Source organism: Bos indicus x Bos taurus, chromosome 5 (assembly GCF_003369695.1).
Source record: "Bos indicus x Bos taurus breed Angus x Brahman F1 hybrid chromosome 5, Bos_hybrid_MaternalHap_v2.0, whole genome shotgun sequence".
In the NCBI taxonomy this organism is placed as follows: Eukaryota; Metazoa; Chordata; class Mammalia; order Artiodactyla; family Bovidae; genus Bos; species Bos indicus x Bos taurus.
In genome coordinates, this window is record NC_040080.1 from 72881376 (window position 1) to 72903060 (window position 21685).

The 21685-nt window shown below is 41.4% G+C and overlaps 1 protein-coding gene across 14 annotated transcripts in view; it reads right to left on the bottom strand.

The window, feature by feature from the left end:
- The window catches only part of GRIP1 (glutamate receptor interacting protein 1), a 755940-nt gene that overhangs the window by 44775 nt on the left and 689480 nt on the right, over positions 1-21685 (bottom strand). For all 14 annotated transcript variants that reach the window (XM_027542472.1, XM_027542468.1, XM_027542464.1 and 11 more), the window contains 3 exons: positions 10711-10855; positions 8153-8292; positions 7793-7984 (listed from right to left, as the gene is read on the bottom strand). In XM_027542472.1, the coding sequence (XP_027398273.1) occupies positions 7793-7984; positions 8153-8292; positions 10711-10855 (477 nt within the window). The remainder of the gene's footprint in view (positions 1-7792; positions 7985-8152; positions 8293-10710; positions 10856-21685) is intronic.

Consider the following 21685-nt stretch of genomic DNA (forward strand, 5'->3'; position numbering starts at 1 on the left):
TCCCAGACAATAAAAAAATGAATTTCTGTTGCTTAAGCCACCAGTATGTGGTGCTTTGTTACAGCAGCCCAAGCAAACTAACACAAGGTATACAGTTCAGCTTGGCAGCAGTCCCCAATCTTTTTGGAACCAAGGACCAGTTTCCTGGAAGACAGCTTTTCCATGGATAGGGTTGGGGGGGCAGGGATGCTTTCCTGATGATTCAAGCACATTATATTTAGTGTGCACTTTATTTCTATTATTATTATATTAGCTGCACCTCAGATCATTAGGCATTAGATCCTGGGGGTCAGGGACCCCTGACGGTTTAGCAGAAAGGCTCCATGCTTTCACTACAGAGGGCATGGGTTTGATCCTTGGTCAGGGAACCAAGATCTTGCATGCCTTGAGGTGTGGCCAAAAGAAAAAAAAAATCAGTCTAGATTTTTTTTCATTAAGAGTTTAATTTTAGGTGTTTAATTTTAGTGTTTTAAGAGTTTAATTTTATTCACTTGCATGATGAAAAATAGGTCTTCACAAATGTAGGTACTTTTGAATGTTGATGGAATTTTGGTATAATAGTTTTTATTTTTAGTGCAACTACACCTCAGAGAAATTTGTAAAGTTTGGATACTCCAATATTACACAACTTGGTTTTTAATACCACAATACTGTGCAGATAAATATCTTCCATTTGCTATTAATTCACATTCCTATTAATTTAGAAAAGTGAACTAAGCAATGTTGGTTCTTATTCATAAAGTTTAAAATCAGAAAATAGTTTTGAGGATCAATCTTCAACTCTACAATTTTGTGATTGTAGCTCCTGCCATTAATTTGATTTTTGGAAGCCAATTTTAGCATAGGAGAGTGAGCCAGATAATTTCCTGCCAAATTTATTTCCTACAGCCCCAATTTTGTTAAAAATGAGAAAATCAAATCATACATTTGTGTAATTATTTGCAATTGCACTTGCCAAGAAATGTTCAAAGTGTTTAGATGGAACTGGAGTGAACTCTGGCTCACTCTCCAATGCTAGAAAGGCAGAGCAAAAATAGTTCTACCTTCTCTTAGAAATCACCTCAAAACAAAAATGGATGGCAAATAACAGAATGCAAACTCTATCTTCAGCAAACCTAGAATACCGAACCATAATGCATAGGGAAACTTAACTAAGTTCAGTGAAAGGCAAATGAGCAGTGGTGTTAGGAAGCCAAGAGGAGACATCTCTGACCAGAAACTTTTTTTTTTTTTTTGGCCACACTACACACAGCATGTGGGATCTTACTTCTCAGACCAGGGACTGAACCCACAGTCCCTGCAGTGGAAGCACGGAGTCCTAACCACTATACTGCCAGGGAAGTCCCTGTCCAGAGATGTTGGAGTCCAGTCCTCCAAAGCAGGGGCCCCGGCGTGAGGCAAAACAATGTTTTGTTTGGAACACTAGAATGGTTGCAATGACTGGTGGGCAGAAAGTGCCCTACAGCCCATTTGGCACCAAGCCAGCAAGGTGGGCTGAGAGTACCTCCAGATGAGCCACAGACTGGAAGAGGCAATCTCTTAGTGAGGCAGGGTGGCAGAAATTCTGTATTGTGGTTGGCCTGAAGGTGCTGCCCTCTGCTGGCAGAGAAAGAATGCACTCATCACAGGAACTGTGAACTGTGGGTAAATTTTGCACCCTTCCAATTCATGAAGAAGACCTTTATGCAGGAGACCTGGGTTCGATCCCTGGGTTGGGAAGATCCCCTGGAGAAGGGAAAGGCTACCCACTCCAGTATTACGGTCTGGAGAATTCCATGGACTGTACAGTCCATGGGCTTGCAAAGAGTCAGACACGAGTGAATGACTTTCACTTTCACTTTTCACTTTCAATTCATGAAGAAGTCACTGCATTTAAAGATACGCAATAATTTAAAGGGAACTACTATAAGATGGTAAAGCGTCTGTCTATAATGCAGGAGACCCGGGTTTGATCCCTGGGTGGGGAATATCCGCTGGAGAAGGAAATGGCAGTCCACTCCAGTACTATTGCCTGGAAAATTCCATGGACAGAGGAGTCTGGTAGGCTACAGTCCATGGGGTTGCCAAGAGTCGGACAGGACTGAGCGACTTCACTTACTTACTATAAGACATATACTAAGTTAATATTACAAAAAGAGAGAGGGAATTGAAAAACAAAGAAAGAACAGATGAAGGATACTCATGAGAAAAAGGCTGTTATGGAGCAAATGATAAATATGACCAAATATTTTATCACAAAATTAAAAAAAACACGTCTCTATAAAACAAGAGATGATAGACATGAGAACTCAAGAAAAACTGGGCAAGGCAGGGTCACTGAAGGAGATGAAACATGAGTTCATAGAGATAAGGAAACAAATGGAAAAGAAAGATGCCCCTGCTCTTTCCCCAATGGAGAAAATCCTGCTGAGTTTCCTGCTCTGTGCTACTCTTTGTACCATTTTGTGTTCCCTAACTACATTCAAGGAAAGTCGGACTGTCTGTCCATGTTGGTGATTTTTTCTGACAAATCACCATCATCTTTGATGAAAACTATAAGAAAGTATGGAGATAGATGAATCATAAGCAGAACAAAATCTAAGAACAGAAAAAAGTTAATAAAATTAAAAGCAAAGACTTATTTTTTAAAAAATCAGAGTGAAATTAAATAAATGCAAGAGCAAGTTCCTTGTACAAAAGAAGAGCTAAAAAAAAAATAAACCACTACCAATATAATCATGGGGAAAAAGAATAAAAGGACAAATACACTGGATACAGAACCATATTGGGAATATAATTATAGAAACCAAGAAAAAATGACAAGACCCAAATGAGATTATGTAATTATAAGCAAATACATTTGAAAAACTGGATGAAATGGAGTTGCTTTATTTTTTCTGAGGGAATACAAATGATCAAAATGACCTCAAAAAGGATCCAGCAATCCCACTTCTGGGTATGTATCAGAAGGAAATAGAATCTGTATAGAAGAGATGGCTTTACTCCTATGTCATTGGATTCTTATTCACAATAGCCAAGATATGGAAACAACCAAAGTGCCTGCCAATGAATGAATGGATAAAATGTGGGATATATGTATACATACAAGGGAAACTCCTTAGCCATGACAAAGAAGAAAATTCTGCCATTTGCGACAACATGGATGAACCTGGAGGAAATTATGCTAGTGAAATAAGCCAGAGAGAAAAAGACAAATACTATATGAGTTCACTTATCTGTGAAATCTAAAAATAAAGCCAAACTCATAGAAACAGAGAGTAGAATGTGGTTGCCAGGGGTTGGAGGGTGGAAGAAATGGAGAGATATGGGTCTAAGGATGCAAACTTTCATTTATAAGATGGATAATTTCTGGGGATCAGAACTGGCATACTGCTATATTGTATATGTGATGCAAAGAAAGTAAACCTTAAGCCTTCTCACCAAACACACACACACACACACACACACACACACACACACACACACACACGGTAACTATGTGAGATGATAGATGTGGTAATCAACTTGGTGGTAATCATTTCACTATATACATGGATATCAAGTCATTATATTGCATACCTTAAATACATATAATTTTGTCAATTACACCTCATTAAAACTAAAAAAAAAATGAACTCAAAGGAGAGAACTATCTAAAGAATATGTACAACAGGATAAGACTGCCTGACTTAAGAGTCAAGAAATACAGACATCACGAGTCTCACTATCTAGGAGTACGACAGAGCCCAGGTACCACCTTTTTGTCAGTCTCCTCTTGTATTGATTGACCTTTGCAAATTCTAAGGAAAGCAATTATAGGCTTTTCTTAGAGTTTGAAGGAAGAATAAAGGGCTATAAGGGGCCTATAAACATAAGCTCTTGATAAGGCAGAAGGGCATGAATATAAGGGTCAAGAGAATGGGGTGTGAAAGAAGCTGGTCCCCAGAGGCAGGTTAGATGCAGTCTACATCAATAGAATTGAGAGTCATCCCACTGTGAGACTTCTTTAAACTCACTCCTTCTTTCTCCACCAGCTTTGACTACACCATCCTTTTTCCCTTTTCTTTAACTAAGTAAAAATTCACACTGTTGGTACTTGTTAACCGTCTGGTCCTTCAGCTGGGTGACCTCTTCCACAAGAATCAGGAAGCTGTCTCTTTGTGCAATCTTGTATACCCATCATGTGCTGGCCTTCTATTATGCCAGTCATTACATATTTGCTGAATGAATGCATGCAGCAAGCTTGACATTTTTGGACTAGATGCAGAGACCAATAAGAAAGGTGCCCACAGAGAAAAGAATTCCTGGCCTGTGGAGGAAGATGTGTGTGATGGAGGTACAATATCCTATTGGTAATGGGACAACTATTATAGACTTGAAGGTAAAAGTGTTCCTGAGATATGGTCTGCTGAGAGGCTGCGCAGACAGGATGGAGAGAGAATATCTCACAATATGATATATCACGGGGGGAAAAGGTGATACCTTCTATACCTTCCTTTAAAAAGTCAGTTTCACAAGCACTATCTGGAGAGATCAGGTTGAAGCTCAACATCACAAGGAAAGGGGAAAAAGACAGACTTTAGATCTTGGTAAACAACAAGCTCAAGATGAGCAACAGACAGGGGACTTCCCTGGTGGTCCAGTGGTTAAGACTCTGCACTCCCAATGCAGGGGGCACAGCTTTGATCCCTGGGCAGGGAACTAAGATCCCACATGCTACAAGAGGTGGCCAAAAAAAAATGAGTGACAGGAAGTGATCACCAGAATTCTTATGCTGAGGTAGACTGCGCTGATGGGTTCTACAGTCTCCAGGGATGAAGGTGACAGACGAGTGACTTGCGTGGCTCTGGCCTGCCAGACCGTAGTATGACTTTCCTTTCTGAGCGCTACACTTGTACAGAGTTAAACTTGAACATCGTCAGAAGAGAGGCTCCCAGGATGATAAAGATGTTCCAAAGTAAGTCATGTGAGGAACCAGGAAAGGAACCGGGGCTATTTTGCTCAGAGAAGGAAAAGTTCAAAAGAGGCATGAGGGCTGTCTTTGAGCAGTTGAGGGGCTGTCAAGTGGAGGAGGCTTTAGTTCAGATGACCTTGAGGGCAGAACTAGAACTAATAGGCCGAAGCTACATGCGGACACATTTCAGCTCAATACAAGTGAGAATGCAAGCCGTGAGCTCTTGCTACGGGGAGCTGGGAGAGCTGCCTTAGCAGTTAGGGAGCAACCTGTCGCTGCAGGCACTGCAGCCCATGTCGTGTGACAGCGGGCAGCCAGGCTGGACAGGCCATCAAGGGCTGTACCGGGTGTGAGACCAGCTGACTTCAAAATCGCTCCCAACATCGAAATCCTGTGGTTTCAGCTTCCATGTTCCTTATGAGAATCACTTGAAATGAGTTACGTAAAAGTGCTTTATAAACTCTAAAGTGTTTTACAAATACAAGGTATTATTATTAATTTTTCATCATCTTGTAAGATGTCAGTTCTACTCCAACTGCCATTTTCTCTATATCTCTGTTCTCTCTCCTCAAACCTGTAATGATTTTTAATTTATAAATGCCAAATTTCTTATTATGATGACTACTATTCCCCATCTAGGATTTCAAATTTCCAAAATCCCTCATAAATAATAAATGGTTCTTCTTCTTTTATAAATGAGGGAAAGGCCTTACATTCCACATGCTAAACCTGGGCCTGATCTTATTGTGTATAAGTATAGAGTAGCTAAGTTCTCACACATCACTCAGGGGCAGAGCTCCTTATAATCAATAGCTCACTGAAATTTGTGCAATAAAAAGTTTCCACATTAGTAAATAAACAATAAACAAACACATTAATAAATAAACTTCAGTCTACATTGACAGAATTTGAGTTGGGCCCTTTATCCAGAGTGCTCTCTGGGATCTCATGAACTCACTGGGAATAATAATATCTGTTATTTGGTGGCATAGCTAACTTTCACAAGGTATTTGGACTTGGATAAATTACTTGCCAGATAAATGAAAGTCCCAATCCTCTTTGGGGTCTTCAAAATACTTTTTCCACCAAACTCCAATATCATCTCTAACAAGTAATGACTTGACAACTTTGAAATATCATTTCTTTTCTTTCTTCTCCACCCTTCAAAGGATTTAATAGAAAGTGTCATAAGCAGAAGTGGGCTGAGAGGAAAAAACTAGAACCAGGAAGAGAGCAAACTGGATACAGATTCTCCTCAAAAGCAGGTACCGAATTTACAAAGCAACTCTCTCATCCACACATGTGTTCTCCAAGCCATTTATCTATTTGATTCTTTGACTTAAACCTAGAGCAGAAAAGGGATTCGTAGGCTGGAATTTACACAGAGCATTAGAGAGACGGTAAGGTCACAAAGAGTCGGACAGAACTGAATGATTAGTACAACACACACACAAAGCTTAGATGAGAATAAATACAGAGAGTTTTTGACTCACTTATCTTTGGATGCTAAGCATCACTGAGAAGGAAGCTTATTTTTAAAAGAAGCCTTTAGGGACTTCCCTGGTGGTCCAGCGGCTAAGGCTCCGTGCTCCCAACCAAGTAGCGAGGGTTCAACCCCTGGTGAGGTAACTAGATCCCACATGCCGCAACCACAGATCCTGTGTGCCATAACGAAGACCCGGCACAGCCAAATAGATAAATAAATATTAAAAAAATAAATTAAATAAGTGTTTATATTCTGTCTTCTGTCTAACACTTTTTGGTACTCAGAATCTGTTACCAAGGTTTAACTTTTCATACAGGTTACACTTCATCACATGAAGATGAGGTTTGTGAAGAAAAACTACTATATACTTTTGCATACTATGATTAGGGCTTCCCTCGTGGCTCAGTTGGTAAAGAATCTGCCTGCAATGCAGGAGACCTGGGTTAATTCCCTGGGTTGGGAAGATTCCCCTTGAGAAGGAAATGGCTACCCACTCCAGTATTCTGGCCTGGAGAATCCCATGGACTGTATAGCCCATGGGGTTGCAAAGAGTTGGACACGACTGAGCAACTTTCACTTTTCATACTATGATTAACAGTATAGAAAACTCTAAGGATGAGTATTGGAGGAAACCCCTACAAGTTGCTATGAAAAGTCAGGAAGAGGCAGGAATAAATGGGGTCACAAATCTTTGGCTCATCTCCTTGCATGCCTCCAGCATTCTCTATTCCACCTTTGTACAGAGGTTGCTGAAAAAGTAAGACAATGCAGCTGGTCTTCATTGACCCAACATATCATGGGGTTTGCCTCATATTAATCTATGCTTGAAGAACAAGCCCTGGATCGAACACTTGGACAGCAGTAGATCTAACAGGGGTCTCCTAGTATTGAATAGATGTTCATAACTGTTAAATGTTCATAGCATTAAAGAGGAGGAAATTCAAGGCCACAATATTCAATGTGTTTGCTATGTTTGCATTCATGTAGACACAGGGAGAAGGCAATGGCACCCCACTCCAGTACTGTTGCCTGGAAAATCCCATGGATGGAGGAGCCTGGTGGGTTGCAGCCCATGGGGTCGAGAAGAGTCGGACACAACTGAGTGACTTCACTTTCACTGTCCACTTTCATGCATTGGAGAAGGAAATGGCAACCCACTCCAGTGTTCTTGCCTGGAGAATCCCAGGGACAGGGGAGCCTGGTAGGCTGTAGTCCATGGGGTCGCACAGAGTCGGACACGACTGAAGCGACTTAGCAGCAGCAGTAGCAGCAGACACAACTAAAATATTCTTCTCATGGAACAAAAGATGGATCTTTGAGAAATGTGAGCTTCACCAATGATAAATCTCCGGTTCCCCGCGGCTAGGACATACCTTGATTCCCATAGCTGCTTTCTATTCCAGAGCCATCCCATGAATCCACAGCACTGTCCACACTGGGCACAGTGGAGGGGTATGTGTCGCTGAGTTTGCTTGGCTTCTGTGCTGGAGATGGGTCCTCCACATCTCCCAGGTCACTCAAGTGGCTGGCAACAGGGAATTTCTTGGGACTTGATGCTGATTGGGCTTTAAGGAAAAGAGCTTAAGTATCAGAGTAAATATAAATACAAAGATATGCCAACACCCCCTGGCTGAAGAGTCATTTCCCCAGAAATACACACGTAGATATTTGCACATTCTTTTAGGGAAGGAAATGCACTGGAAATCCTTAATTGTGGCTCTTGATCCACTCACCATCTGTCTGCTTCTTAATTTTCAAGGTGACAGTCTCTCCTGCCATCTGTAACAAATGGATGGCTTCACTCAGAGGTTTCCCTTTTAAGCTGCTGCTGTTGATGGCTAGGATTCGGTCTCCTATGTGGATTGCACCAGTTCTGAAACACAAATAATAATAGGAAAGGTAGAAATAATCCCTGAATGTAAATTCCCTGACATACTTCATATATTCACAACAATAAAGACTTGGCAAGGGTCTCTCGAAGTCACTCCTTGCTGTCTCCTGGGCAATGTTATAAGATGACTGCCTTCCATTGTGAATTACTTTTCAGTTTCAAATAAAATAAAAAAAAGTTTTAATTAGTTTTTAAAAAGGACTTGTGTGCTTTTTAAATTCCAAGAAAGTGGAGTTAGCTGATAACACTCTGCAAAATCCCAAGGAAACAAACAATATTGGTCAATCAACATAGTGATGTTTAGCATGGAGCAGTCCTTCTTTCTACAGACTTAGAAATGATTGAACACAATCAGTATCCCAGCTTACTGGAAGCAGGCTTAGACAAAAGACTGTGGTGGTGATTCCAAGGATTGAAAAGGTTGAACTCAGGAATCAATACATTTTTTTCTTTTTGTGGCCACGTCACATGGCTTGCAGGATCTTAGATCCCAGGTTGCAGGGATCGAAACTGTGCTCCCAGTAGTGGAAGTGCAGAGTCCTAACCACTGAACTGCCATAGAGGTCCCAGGAATCAATCTGTTTGATGCCAACTCTGTCACCTACCAGCCGTGTGACTTGGGCACTTAATTTTTACCTGTCTAGGTGTCAGTTTCCTCATCACTACAATGGAGAAAATCATCTCACAGGGAATCTCTGAGGACTAAATTGGAAAACACATGTAAAGGGATTAACGTTCTGCTTGAAATGTGGAAAAATAAAATTAATTTACTGATCAGAGAAACCTTTAATGTTTTCCCTTCTCTTCCCATCCTCACCCAATTCTGAACTAGCAGACTGGAAGTTATAATTCTGATGTTCACCATATCTATCTTTGTTTGGAAGCACAGATAGGGAAGGAACAGACTCACAGCAGTCAAACTTAGGAAAGGTTTAATTTTATTTTTTGGCCACCATGCGGCATGTGGGATCTTAGTTTCCCAATCAGGGATCAAACCCACGTCCCTTGCAGTTGGAGCTTGAAGTCTTAACCACTGGACTACCAGGAAAGTCCCCCTAGGAAAGGTTTAAAGATCTCTCGACCTGGGCTGAAGGACATAGAGTGGGAATCCCATGTGCTAGCCTCTGTGGTGCTGGTTCATTTTAAACACATGAGTGAAGGAAGCCAACTCACAGGCTGCTCGTGCCTGAGTCATCTGACCCCAGCCTGCTCTGGGGGTGGTGGGCATCGTTGGTGACACTGGGTCACACAGATTATAAGGGGCTGCCTAACGAGTCTATTGATGCATTTACTCTTGAGAAATATTTTTTTTCCTGAAAAAAAAAAAAAAATTCAATTCATTCTTTCATAGTCTCCAGGGAGTTCCCTGGCAGTCCAATGGTAGGACTCACGCTTCCATTGCTGTGGGCTGGGTTCAATTCCTGGTTGGCAACTAAAAAAAATCTCCAGTTTATGGAAGAGCCATACTGTGAACCATAGAACACTTGACTAGGAGGTTGCTGAACCAGATCAATATTAATCATTCCCTCTTGGCTCTCTTAACGGATGAAACCTAGCCCGGGGGGATGGCTGGAGGGTACCATGTCATAGGTGTCTCTGTCAACATCAGAATGCAAACTTTCATCAGACCACCCTTTTGGAGCTGCCTCAGTGCCCTCACCTACCAGATGAGGATGCCGGATGAGCTGATTTTCTAAGGTGCCTTGCAGCTCCAAAATTCTGTGATGCTGCATCTCTATTTTGCAAACCATTGTCTTCAAGTGTCAGCATGAGCAACGTATGTGTGCACCTGAGCTAGGTTACTGGAGGATAGATCTGGTTATGGGGTTTGAAATATGTCCCACAACATTGTCCTGGGAAGCAATAAGTGTGATAGGTGGTGGTGGGATGCATGCAAACAGAAACAAACTGCCAAAGGGACAAATGTGCATTCCGAATTTCAAGATGTTATTAGGTCCCTACACTGTGGTCTGAAATCTTTGAAGACCAAGCTTATGTCAGTCATTCTCTCCGCAGCTAAGCCAAGTCCCTGTCAGGTAACAGAAGCTCTGAAAACATTTGCTGAATTGAATCAGACAAGCCTTTTAACCTCCTTGCACTTTAGTCTCCTCCTCTCAAAATGGACACAGGATAAATTTACCTCTAGTCGATTGTGGTCAGTTGATACGTTTCTGGAGACTAATATCAAGGCTAAGCCCAGGACACTTTTTACTGCTTATAAGATGCCCTTCAAGTCAGAGCTCTGCCTGAGAGTTCTCAAGCTCTAAAATCAATCCTTTGTGCCGATTTTTAAAAGTCAACAGATAAACAAGCAGGAGAGGGAAGCATGTTTTTACGCGGCTGTGAGGAAGGAAACCCATTTCAGACACAGGTACTTGTAGCAGTTGATTCAAGTGGTACCTTTCAGCTAATCCCCCTTTAGTGAGGCTTGAAATGATTATAGGATCAAACGGCTCTTCAGTTCCTGAAATTGTGATGCCAAGAGGCCCCCCGTAGCGCTTCAGCTCCACGGTGTAAATAATTGCTCCGGAACTTTCTTGTTCATCTGCAATAAATGCCAATGAATCATAATTGGTTTCTTTGGAAGAAGCAGAGTAAAAAGACACATATCTTCATACATGAAATAAGAAATTCAAAACATCATCATTAAAGCATTATGTCTCAGAAAATAATTATTTTGGGAAGTAGCATTTCCTTAGTTGGCTGTAACATTCTAAAATAGGGGTGTTGCTGTCACGTATCAAGGAAGGGGTTCTCTGCCTAATGACTTATGTTTTAAACCTGTGAGGGAGCTACCCAGCTGGCACTGCAGGCCTTTTAATATGGTGTTCCTGCCTTGCACAGTGCTTGCCTAGTGTTTTGTGAGTGTGTCATAAATATCTGGGGGCTGAACACATGGTTAAGGAGGCAATAAGGGTGGAAAGAATCATGCAGTAAACAAAGAGATTGGGCCATGCAATTCCTGTTTTCAGGCTTTACAAGCAAGCTAACTCTCAATAGAGAAAAGTTGATTTTACTCATGGTTACAGCAAAGTTGAATATATGCATGGTTAAGTGGGGCTTGGAAATCTGCAGCCCCTTATCTATCGTTTCATTGATTGTGTCTTAAAATGTGAATCTTATTCACAAATACACAGATATTCAGAGGGTTTTTAAAAAATTGTTTGTTGTAGCTGATTTGCAATGTTGTGTTTGTCTCAGTTGTACAGCAGTGATTCAGTTAAACATATATCCACTCTTTTTTAGATTCTTTTCCCAAAACACAGGTTTGAATGATTTTTCTCCCCTCTGTTCCTGAGACTAGGAGTCATGTAAATAACATTTCAGTAGTATATACCATGTTGCCACACTGTAGTGACCTAATTTTTACCATTTAATGTTAGTATGAAGGAAAATATTTGTGAGTATGGTCTGCTTAAAGCCTTGGCTTGAAAGATATCATGGGACACCTTCAACATGGTTGGGTATTTTGACAATGTCAAGGTTGCAAATACGAAGTCTCAAAATTCAGAGGGTTTTATTTGCTGATGACATGCTGAAACAAGACATTCTGGGTATATCTTGTTTTATTCCTTGGGCCTGGGAGCTGTGAATGGTTAAGGAGTTGTTCATTGCTGTACCAAAGGATACAGTGAAATGGTTCAGTAGATACTTTAACAAAATAGTCAGCTTTTATAGTCAGGCTGTATCCCAGTGAAGCATTAACACAGTCACATTTCTGCAATGAGCAGCTGTTCATTTATGATATGAGGCCCTAAAATTGGAGGAATAGAAAAGCTTGAATTAACAATTCAATTATCTGTGTGTGCAGTGAAGAATTACAATGAATATAAAATAGAAAGGTCTGTAGAGAAATGTAGGAAGCGATGTATACTCTCCAGCCAGCACTTTCTTCACCTCTGGCGTTTAGGAGTTTGGGGATGTACCCATCACCTCTACTTCCTCACTGCTCCATCTACTCAGAAGAAGCTCTATACATAGAGAATAAAAACCATCTCCCACACTGCAATGCTTACACCAACATCTAGGGTATAAACATCTTCAACATTAGACTCAAATTTATACTGGCAGCTGAGAATCCTCCACATCAAGCCTTCAACAGCTCTATTTGGTGGTTTACCAGGGTTCTGTTTTACTTGTGGTCAGTAGGCTTGGTGCTGGCCTGCCAAGCAGCTGCTGAGAGAAATACCAGGATACAGAGTAACCAAAAACGGAGGCAGAGTCACAAGTCTAACTTTTTCTACACTGTGACATATCATTCCCATCAGAGCTGGGTTTTACATAAACGATTAGGGTACTACTGGAAGAGTACACGTACTTTGCAGTCTCTGCCAACAACTATATTCGGCATTGATTAGTAAACCTTGGTACAGTAAATGTTAGTTACCGAGGAGGCACTCTGATGTGCCTGCCAGTGGGAAGACCTGGCCGTTTTATTGCCCTTCTTCCTTATAGGGCAATCATGAACACTGGCATGTCAATGGGCACCAAGCATTCTGGATCTGGCCATCAGCTCTTTACGGGAGTTGTGGGAAATGCCGGTTACCAAGTACATGGAACCCAGCTGCCCAGAGCCCAGAAAACTGTGGGAAGTTTCCACTGAAACTTCAGTCCGGATGAAACCAACCGCTGGCCTGTAGGAAGCTGAGCTGGGTGCAGTCCCACTCTCTAGGAGAGTGGGGAGAAACCAACTCCAGTTAACTTGTTCTTCAGGTAACCCAGTTATCTGAACGCGCATAACAGCCAGTGCCCTGTGTTATTTCCGGACAGTTTTGCAACTTGTATCACTAAGATGACAAAATAACACCAGGAAAGGAGTAAACGTGTTTAGGACAGTTTCAGGCCACTTTCTGTAGGGGGACACTTTTAATCAGGCAGCTGAGGTGTTTCAATAACAAAAGGCACTTGTTAGGGTACTCAATGAGTTTAAATAGTGATGAGATGAAAGTCAAAAAAATGGCAGTATATTAATGAAGATGTGATGCTATATTTAGACAATGTCAAGAATGTAGCTGATTTCTGATTTATTCAACAAATAAATTCTTCGAAACAAAAACTTGAAAGGAAAGATTTAAGAAACATTACAACCAAAAGCAATAAATACATCTTTTTGGATTCTAATTCAGAGCAACTGTTTTTAGAAAAACTTATCTATCCATGTATATGAAAACCAGGGAGACAGGAACATTGAGTAAAGACTGGCTCCAAATCGGGAAAGGAGTACATATATTGTCACCCTGCTTATTTAATGTATATGCAGAGTACACCATACGAAATGCTGGGCTGGATGATACCACACTCACAGCAGAAAGCGAAGAACTCAAGAGCCTTTTGATGAAGCCTCTTGATGAAGGTGAAAGAGGAGAGTGAAAAAGCTGGCTTAAAACTCAATGTTAAAAAAACTAAGATCATGGCATCCAGTCCCATCACTTCATGGCAAATAGATGGGGAAACAATGGAAACAGTGAGAGACTTTTATTTTTGGGGGCTCCAAAATCACTGCAGATGGTGACTGCAGCCATGAAATTCAAAGATGCTTGCTCCTTGGAAGAAAAGCTGTGATCAACTTAGACAGCATATTAAAAAGCTAACACATTCCTTTGCTGACAAAGGTCTGGCTAGTCAAATCTATGGTTTTTCCAGTAGTCATGTATGGACGTGAGAGTTGAACTATAAAGAAAGCTGAGCACCGAAGAATTGATGCTTTTGAACTGTGGTGTTGGAGAAGACTCTTGAGGGTCCCTTGGACTAAATGGAGATCCAACCCAGTCAATCCTAAAGGAAATCAGTCCTGAATATTCATTGGAAGGACTGATGTTGAAGCCGAAACTCCAATACTTTGGCCACCTGATGTGAAGAATTGACTCATTGGAAAAGACCTCGATGCTGGGAAAGATTGAAGGCAGGAGGAGAAGGGGACGACAGAGGATGAGATGGTTGGGTGGCATCACTGATGCAATAGACATGAGTTTGAGTAAACTCCGGGAGTTGGTGATGGACAGGGAAGCCTGGCATGCTGCAGTCCATGGGGTCACAAAGAGTGGGACATGACTGAGCGACTAAACTGAAAAATTATTGCTATTGTGATGATATTTAGTTTTGAATTTTAGAAGTCTTTTATAAGAGTATTGTTTAGGGATACATTAATGATATTTGCAACATTCATTGATATGATGTCTAAAATTTCTTCAAAATAATTCAGTGTATGGGTGGGATGAGGAAATTAGGGTGGGAGTAGATCTAAAGCAAGATTGATTCTAAGTTAATAGCTATTAATGCTAGGTGATGTAGATGGTTCATTACACAGTCTTTATTTTTAAAATATATTTTCATATTAATTTTTAATTTATTTTTAAAACTTTTTATTTTATATTGAATTATAGCTGATTAACAATGTTGTGATAGTTTCAGATGGACAACAAATTGGACTCAGCCATACATATACATGTATCCATTCTCCCCGAAACTCCCCTCCCATCCAGGCCCATCCAGTTAAGGTTTTGGTGGCACAACAGTAAAGAATCTGCCTGCCAATGTAGGAGACACTTGTTCGATCCCTGGGTAAGGAAGATCTCCTGGAGAAGGAAATGACAAAACTCCAGTATTCTTGCCTGGAAAATCCTGTGGACAGAGGAACCTGGTGGACTACAGTCCCTAGGGTCACAAAGAGTCAGACACAACCTAGTAACTAAACAACAACCAGACCCTATGAGCCAGCTGCCCACCAAGCAGGGAGCCACGTGCTCTTGAGGAGGCCCCATCTCAGCTCTGCCCAGTTGCTGCCGGCAATGGTTTCTCCCTAAATTCTTTTCCTACTCTTTGTCCTTCTCTGCCACATCTATTTCACCAGCCCTGTCAACACTGAATTCTTTCTTTTTCCTTCTCAGGATATTCTGAAAGCAATAAATCTAAACATGTGGCTCTCTTCCTTAAAGCTTTCCATTAGTTCCCCGATTACTGAAGAATAAAATGCAACCTCTTGGCATGAACAGGGCTGAAGCCTCTATGTCTTCTGCCATCCTTTCCCATTCCAATCCAATCTAATTCTCTCCCCAATGGTCCCTTTGAAAAGCACCTGTCTTGCATCTTTAACCTTGCACCTGTTACTCCCTGGGCACAAACATCTTCCTTCCTCTGGAGAACTTTATTCTCACTTTCTAAAAATTTTTAGGCTTTTTATTTTGTATTGGGGTATAGCTGATAACAATGTTATGACAGTTTCAGGCGAACAACAAAGGGACTCAACCATACATATACATGTATCTGCTACTGCTGCTGCTGCTGCTGCTAAGTCACTTCAGTCATGTCTGACTCTGTGCGACCCCAATAGATGGCAGCCCACCAGGCTCCATCCCTGGGATTCTCCAGGCAAGAACACTGGAGTGGGTTGCCATTTCCTTCTCCAATGCATGAAAGTGAAAAGTGAAAGTGAAGTCGCTCAGTCGTGTCTGACTCTTAGCAACCCCATGGACTGCAGCCTACCAGGGTCCTCCATCCATGGGATTTTCCAGGCAAGAGTACTGGAGTGGGGTGCCATTGCCTTCTCCGATACATGTATCTATTCTCCCCCAAATTTCCCTCCCATCCAGGCAGCCACAAACATTGAACAGAGTTCCATGTGCTATACAGTAGGTCCTTGTTGGCTATCCATTTTAAACATAGCAGTGTGTACATGTCCATTCCAAACTCCTCAATTTTCCTTTCTTTCCACCCCCCCAACCCCCAGCAACCATAAGTTAGTTCTCTTAAGTCCGTGAGTCTCTTTGTTTTGTAAGTTCATTTGTATCATCTCTTTTTAGATTGCACATATAAGCGGTGTCATATGATATTTTTCCTTTCCTGACTCACTTCACTCAGTATGACTATCTCTAGGTCCATCCCGTGTTGCTGCAAATGGCATTATAACATGGCTTAGCTGTCTTATCTTTCTGCAAACCTTCCAGGCTCCTTAGCTGAGACTAGAGACCTTTTCCATGAGATCCTACAGCTCTTAAGTATTCTTGCAGTGTTCCCATACTTCTTTATAAAATTCTTTTGCCTCCTCTCTTCCCACTGAGAAGAAAAATTGAATTTAAATTCTTCCTAATTAACGAAATTAAACAGAAAGGAATAAGGTTTGGTCAGGTTGAGCTTTGGAGGCTCACACACCATTGTAATGTAATATTTAAGATTCTTTGCTCCCTGAAAACCAATTTTTTAAAAATCGAGTATAGCTCATTTACAATGTTATGTTAGTTTCAGGTGTATAGCAAAGTGATTCAGTTATACATACATATATATCTTTTTTGTTCAGATTCTTTTCCTTTCTACATGAGAACCAATTTTTGCCCCCATTGGGAATTCATGGTCTAGTATATGCTTTCCGCTCTGTGTTTTAATTCTCTCTCTACATGTCTCCTTTATCAGAATAGGATCACCTTGAAAATTCATGTTTTCTTTTTTTTACTGGAATACAATTGTTTTACAATGTTGTTAGTTTCTGCTGTACAATGAAGTGGATCAGCTATATGTACACATGTAGCCCCTCTCTCTTGTGCTTCCCTCCCACCCTCACCTCCCCACCCGTCTAGGTCCTCACAGAGCACTGAGCTGAGCTATCTGTGCTGTACAGCAGGTTCCCACTAGCCATCTATTTTACACATGGTAGTGTAATAGCACGCTCCAGTACTCTTGCCTGGAAACTCCCATGGATAGAGGAGCCTGGTAGGCTGCAGTCCATGGGGTCGCTAAGAGTCAGACACGACTGAGCGACTTCACTTTCACTTTTTACTTTCATGCATTGGAGAAGGAAATGGCAACCCACTCCAGTGTTCTTGCCTGGAGAATCCCAGGGACGGCGGAGCCTGGTGGGCTGCCGTCTATGGGGTGGCCCAGAGCCGGACACGACTGAAGCCACTTAGCAGCAGCAGCAGCAGCAGCAGTGTAATAGCAAGGACATGGAAGCAACCTAAATGTTCACTGACAGTCGAATGGATAAAGAAGATATGGTACATATATGTGATGGAATATTACTTAGCCATAAAAAGGAAAGAAATTGGGTCACTTGTAGAGACGTGGATGGACCCAGAGTCTGTCATACAGAGTGAAGGAAAGCTGAAAGAGAAGAATAAGTATCATATGTTAACATATACATGCTGGATCTAGAGAACTACTACAGATGGACCCACATGCAGGACAGGAATAACGACACAGATGTAGAGAACAGACATATGGACACAGCAGGGGAAGGAAGGATGGGCTGAGTTGGGAGATTAGGACTGACATATACACTAGCATGTGGAAAGTATTTTTCGTCTTCACGTGCCCACAGCCTAGAACTATGCTTAGCATCACAGAGACTTCAGTAAGTGCCTGAACAAATGAGCAAAAGGACAAATACCTGTTAGCAGGCAGTTACAGGTTCCTAGCCTTGTGAGTCACCCTTCTGGCTGCTCCAAGGTCTAGTTTCCTTCTCCAAGGTGATGCAAACGCAATCAAGCTCATTCAAAGAGTGAGAATAAAGCCTGAGCTGCTGGAGTTAGCTGCAGGCTGCACTTCCAAATCCATCTGCCTTCTCGGGCAGCAGCCCAACTGGCAGCTGTACAGCCCTGCAGCTTGCGAAGAGGGTGATAACTGCCATTTACGCTCAGACCATTTTGGAGGTGGAAACCCTCCAAGATACTCTCTCCTTGAGGCTGTTCCAGCTAAGAAAGGAGCAACTGGAGTGTTGAACCAGAACAGAAACTTTCTGAGAAGGAAGAACGTGGATCACCAGGAAGTTGCAAAGAGAGCCTAAACAGATGTTAATGATATTATAAACAGCTTCTATATCACAACAGAAGGTTTACCACTATTAATGAAAGACATGAAAGGGGGCCAGCCAACTTGTTTGTTCTGCTCAGCTCCCCAGTTAAGGAAATTAATGGGACCATGGAACAGATGCAAAATTGCAGCATTACTTATCTGCAATGTTATTCCCGGGCTTCTTGAGTGCCGTCTGTTTAACAAAACGAGCACTATCTAGCTTGAATTCATCATGGCATCTGCTTAAGTGGCCAAATAGGAGTCTTGGATTTGGGAGAGGGCCTTTGGAATGCATAAATATACAGGTCAGTCAAAGTTCACTTCAACTAAAAATGATGGAATTCATGTCATCGAGTATGGCTATATTTCTTGGAGGGGGACAGACCTGAGAAAATGAAGCATTTAAAAAATATCCTCTACAGCTGCCTGTACTGGTTTTTCCAGTAGTCGTTTATGGATGGGAGAGCTGGACCATTAAGAAGGCTGAGTGCTGAAGAATTGATGCTTTTGAATTTGGTGCTTGAGAAGAATGTGGAGAGTCCTTTGGATAGTAAGGAGATCAAACCAGCAAATCCTAAAGGAAATCAACTCTGAACATTCATTGGAAGGACTGATGCGGAAGCTGAAGCTCCAATCCTTTGGCTGGTTGATACAAACAGCCGATTCATTAGAAAAGACCCCAGTGCTGGGGAAGATTGAGGGCAGGAGGAGAAGAGGATGACAGAGGATGAGATGGTTGGACGGCATCACCAACTCAATGGACATGAGTTTGAGCAAGCTCCAGGAGATGGTGATGGACAGGGAAGCCTGGTGTGCTGCAGTCCATGGTGCTGCAAAGAGCTGGACATGACTGAGCGACTGAACAACAACAATCATGGAATTAAATGACGAAATCCAAAAAAGATTCATTTGTGAAACAACTGATTATGACAAGATTGCCATTGAATGCAATGAGAAAAGGTCAATCTTTTCCATAAATAATGCTGATTAACTTAGATATTCACATGAAAAAATAAACATTGTTCCAGGATAGGGAAACCTGGTGTCCATGAGGTCACAAAAAGTCGGATACAACTTAGCCACTGGACAACAGCTGCCTGACTGTTGTGTAGTCATGTGACCTGGCTTTATCCAAATAATGTTCCAAGGAATTGTTGAGTGTTTAGGAGAATTTTAATTTCTTTGTTTGTTTGTTTGGCTGCGACTGGTCTTAGCTGTGGCGTGTGAGCTCTAGAGCACGTGGGCTCAGGAGTTAGGGTACATGAGCTTAGCTGCTTCGCGGCACGTGGGATCTTAGTTCCCCAACCAGGGATTGAACCTGCATCCCCTGCAAGGCATGGCATATTCTTAGCCACTGGACTATGAGGGGAGTCTGCTAAATTTCTTTATGTAAGCGATCATTTATAAGTCTCCAAATTAGGTTGTCTCATGACAGTGCTTCTCAAAGTATAGTTTTGGGACCAGTAATTTCAGCATTATTTGAGAATTTGTTAACAATACCAATTCTCAGCTTTATCCCAGACCTGTAGGAATCTGAAACTCTGAGAGAGTGGGACCCAGTCACCGGTATTTTAGCAAGTCCTCTGGGTGATTGTGATGTTGATTTCAGTTTGAAAGCCATTACTGCTTTGCGATAAAGCAGAAACAAGGGAAGAGTATTTAAAAAAAAAATCTATCAGGAGTTTTTTTCCTGCAGCCAGCCTCTTGCCCTACCACTGTTCCTTGCACAGCCAGGATCATTCTTGGTTGCTCATGACAGGGCATTCTGTTATTTCAATCTGTTATTGAATTCTGTTATTTCAGATTTGATGGGGAAAAAGCTGCTGAAAATTACTTAGCTGGCTTAACACTGATGAACTGAAAAAGTAAAAAATGAAAGGCCAAATCTTTGAAAGGTAGATTTAACTGGTACTAAGGCTATATTTGCATAAGACTCTATTTGGAAATGTGAAAAAGTCATTTGCTTTGGATAGGACAAGTTGTAGCCTGGAAATGTTTCTCTATGCAGATTAGAGCTGGTGAAGGGAAAATACTGAATTTATGGTCTCAAGAAACATGCTGTATGTTAGAAGTGAGGTGCTTTACATCAAGAGAGATATTAGTAGCAGCTATGAGTTTGACTGGCACAAAGGCAGTGACACAAAGCGGACCCTTATAAATTATCTGGGAGGGATTTGGAAGCCCCCATCTATTTCTTGCCACAATTTCCCCCAAATTCTCTACTATTTTGCTCTCAGAGCTCTAAACTCTCCCCTCTTCATACACATTTTGATCTAGATGCAGACAAGGCTATAGGTTTTCTTTCAAGGGGGTTATTGCATCTTTGAGGTCTTGGTAATTAGGTAACAGCCGTTGTTTTAATGCTCAGACCCAGAAAAGCACCCACTGGCTCTGTGTGTGTTCCATCGCTCAGTTGTGTCTGCCTCTTTGTGACCTCATTGACTATATCTTGCCAGGCTCCTCTGTCCATAAGATTTTCTAGGCAAGAATACTGGAGTGGGTTGCCATTTCCTATTTCTGGGGGTCTTCCCGACTCAGGGATAGAACTCAGGTATCTCTTGGGTCTCCTGTATTGGCAGGCAGATTCTTTACCACTCCACCACCTGGGAAGCCCACCCATCATCGACTCTACTTGATTTATTCTCTGTAGTAGTGAAAGATGACAAATGCAAAAGCTCCTCTAGGCAGAGCAGCCACAGAATATAGGGAGGGGAACCACTATACTCCCAAGTGTTTCAAAAAGTTTGGCTATAGTAAAATAAAGCTAAAATTAATTTTTAAAACATCCTAATAATGGCTGTTGGTAGTCAGCATTTACTGGGCCTTACTTAGTGCCATACATTATTGAGTGCTTAAATATATCGCCTCCTTTGATCCCTAAAACAGTCTTGTGTAGGAGACATTCAATAGATGTTATGGATGAGGACGCTAATACTCAGAGAAATTAATTTTCCCAAGTTCGCCAGCTTGTCACTTGTGAAGTCAGTCTAGTGTTCTTAGTCATTATGTTCTACTGCTTCCCCCAGCCTGGGCTAGAAACAGAGTTAATCCAGACTCTCTTAAATGCATCTTTAATGCTTCAGTAAGTGATTGCAAGCACTGGTCACTGACAATATACTATGGCCTCATTCCTCTGCTCTTTTATCTTTTAATGGCTCCCCATTGGCTTCTGGGATAAAATTCAAATTCCTTTTTCTAAAAAAATTAATCTTAATAATTAACCCAATGTGGCAAAGTACTACTTCAACATATAATCTATCTAAATAAATTATTACTGAGATATTCTATATTTTTTGTACTAAGTCTTGAAAAATTCAGTATGGAATTCTCCAGGCAAGAATACTGGAGTGAGTTTCCATTTCCTTTTTCAGGGGATCTTCCTGATCCAGGTATTGAATCCACAACTCCTGTGTTGGCAGGTGAACTCTTTACCAGTGAGCCACCTGGGAAGCCCATTTTATATTTACGATGTCTCAATTTGGATCCTAAATTTTCCACACTTAAGAGGTGAAATGTAGTCCAATGAAAAAAAAATTGTGTTTAATGGAATAATATTTTATCTTGCTTTTGTTTTAAAATTTAAACAGTAGGT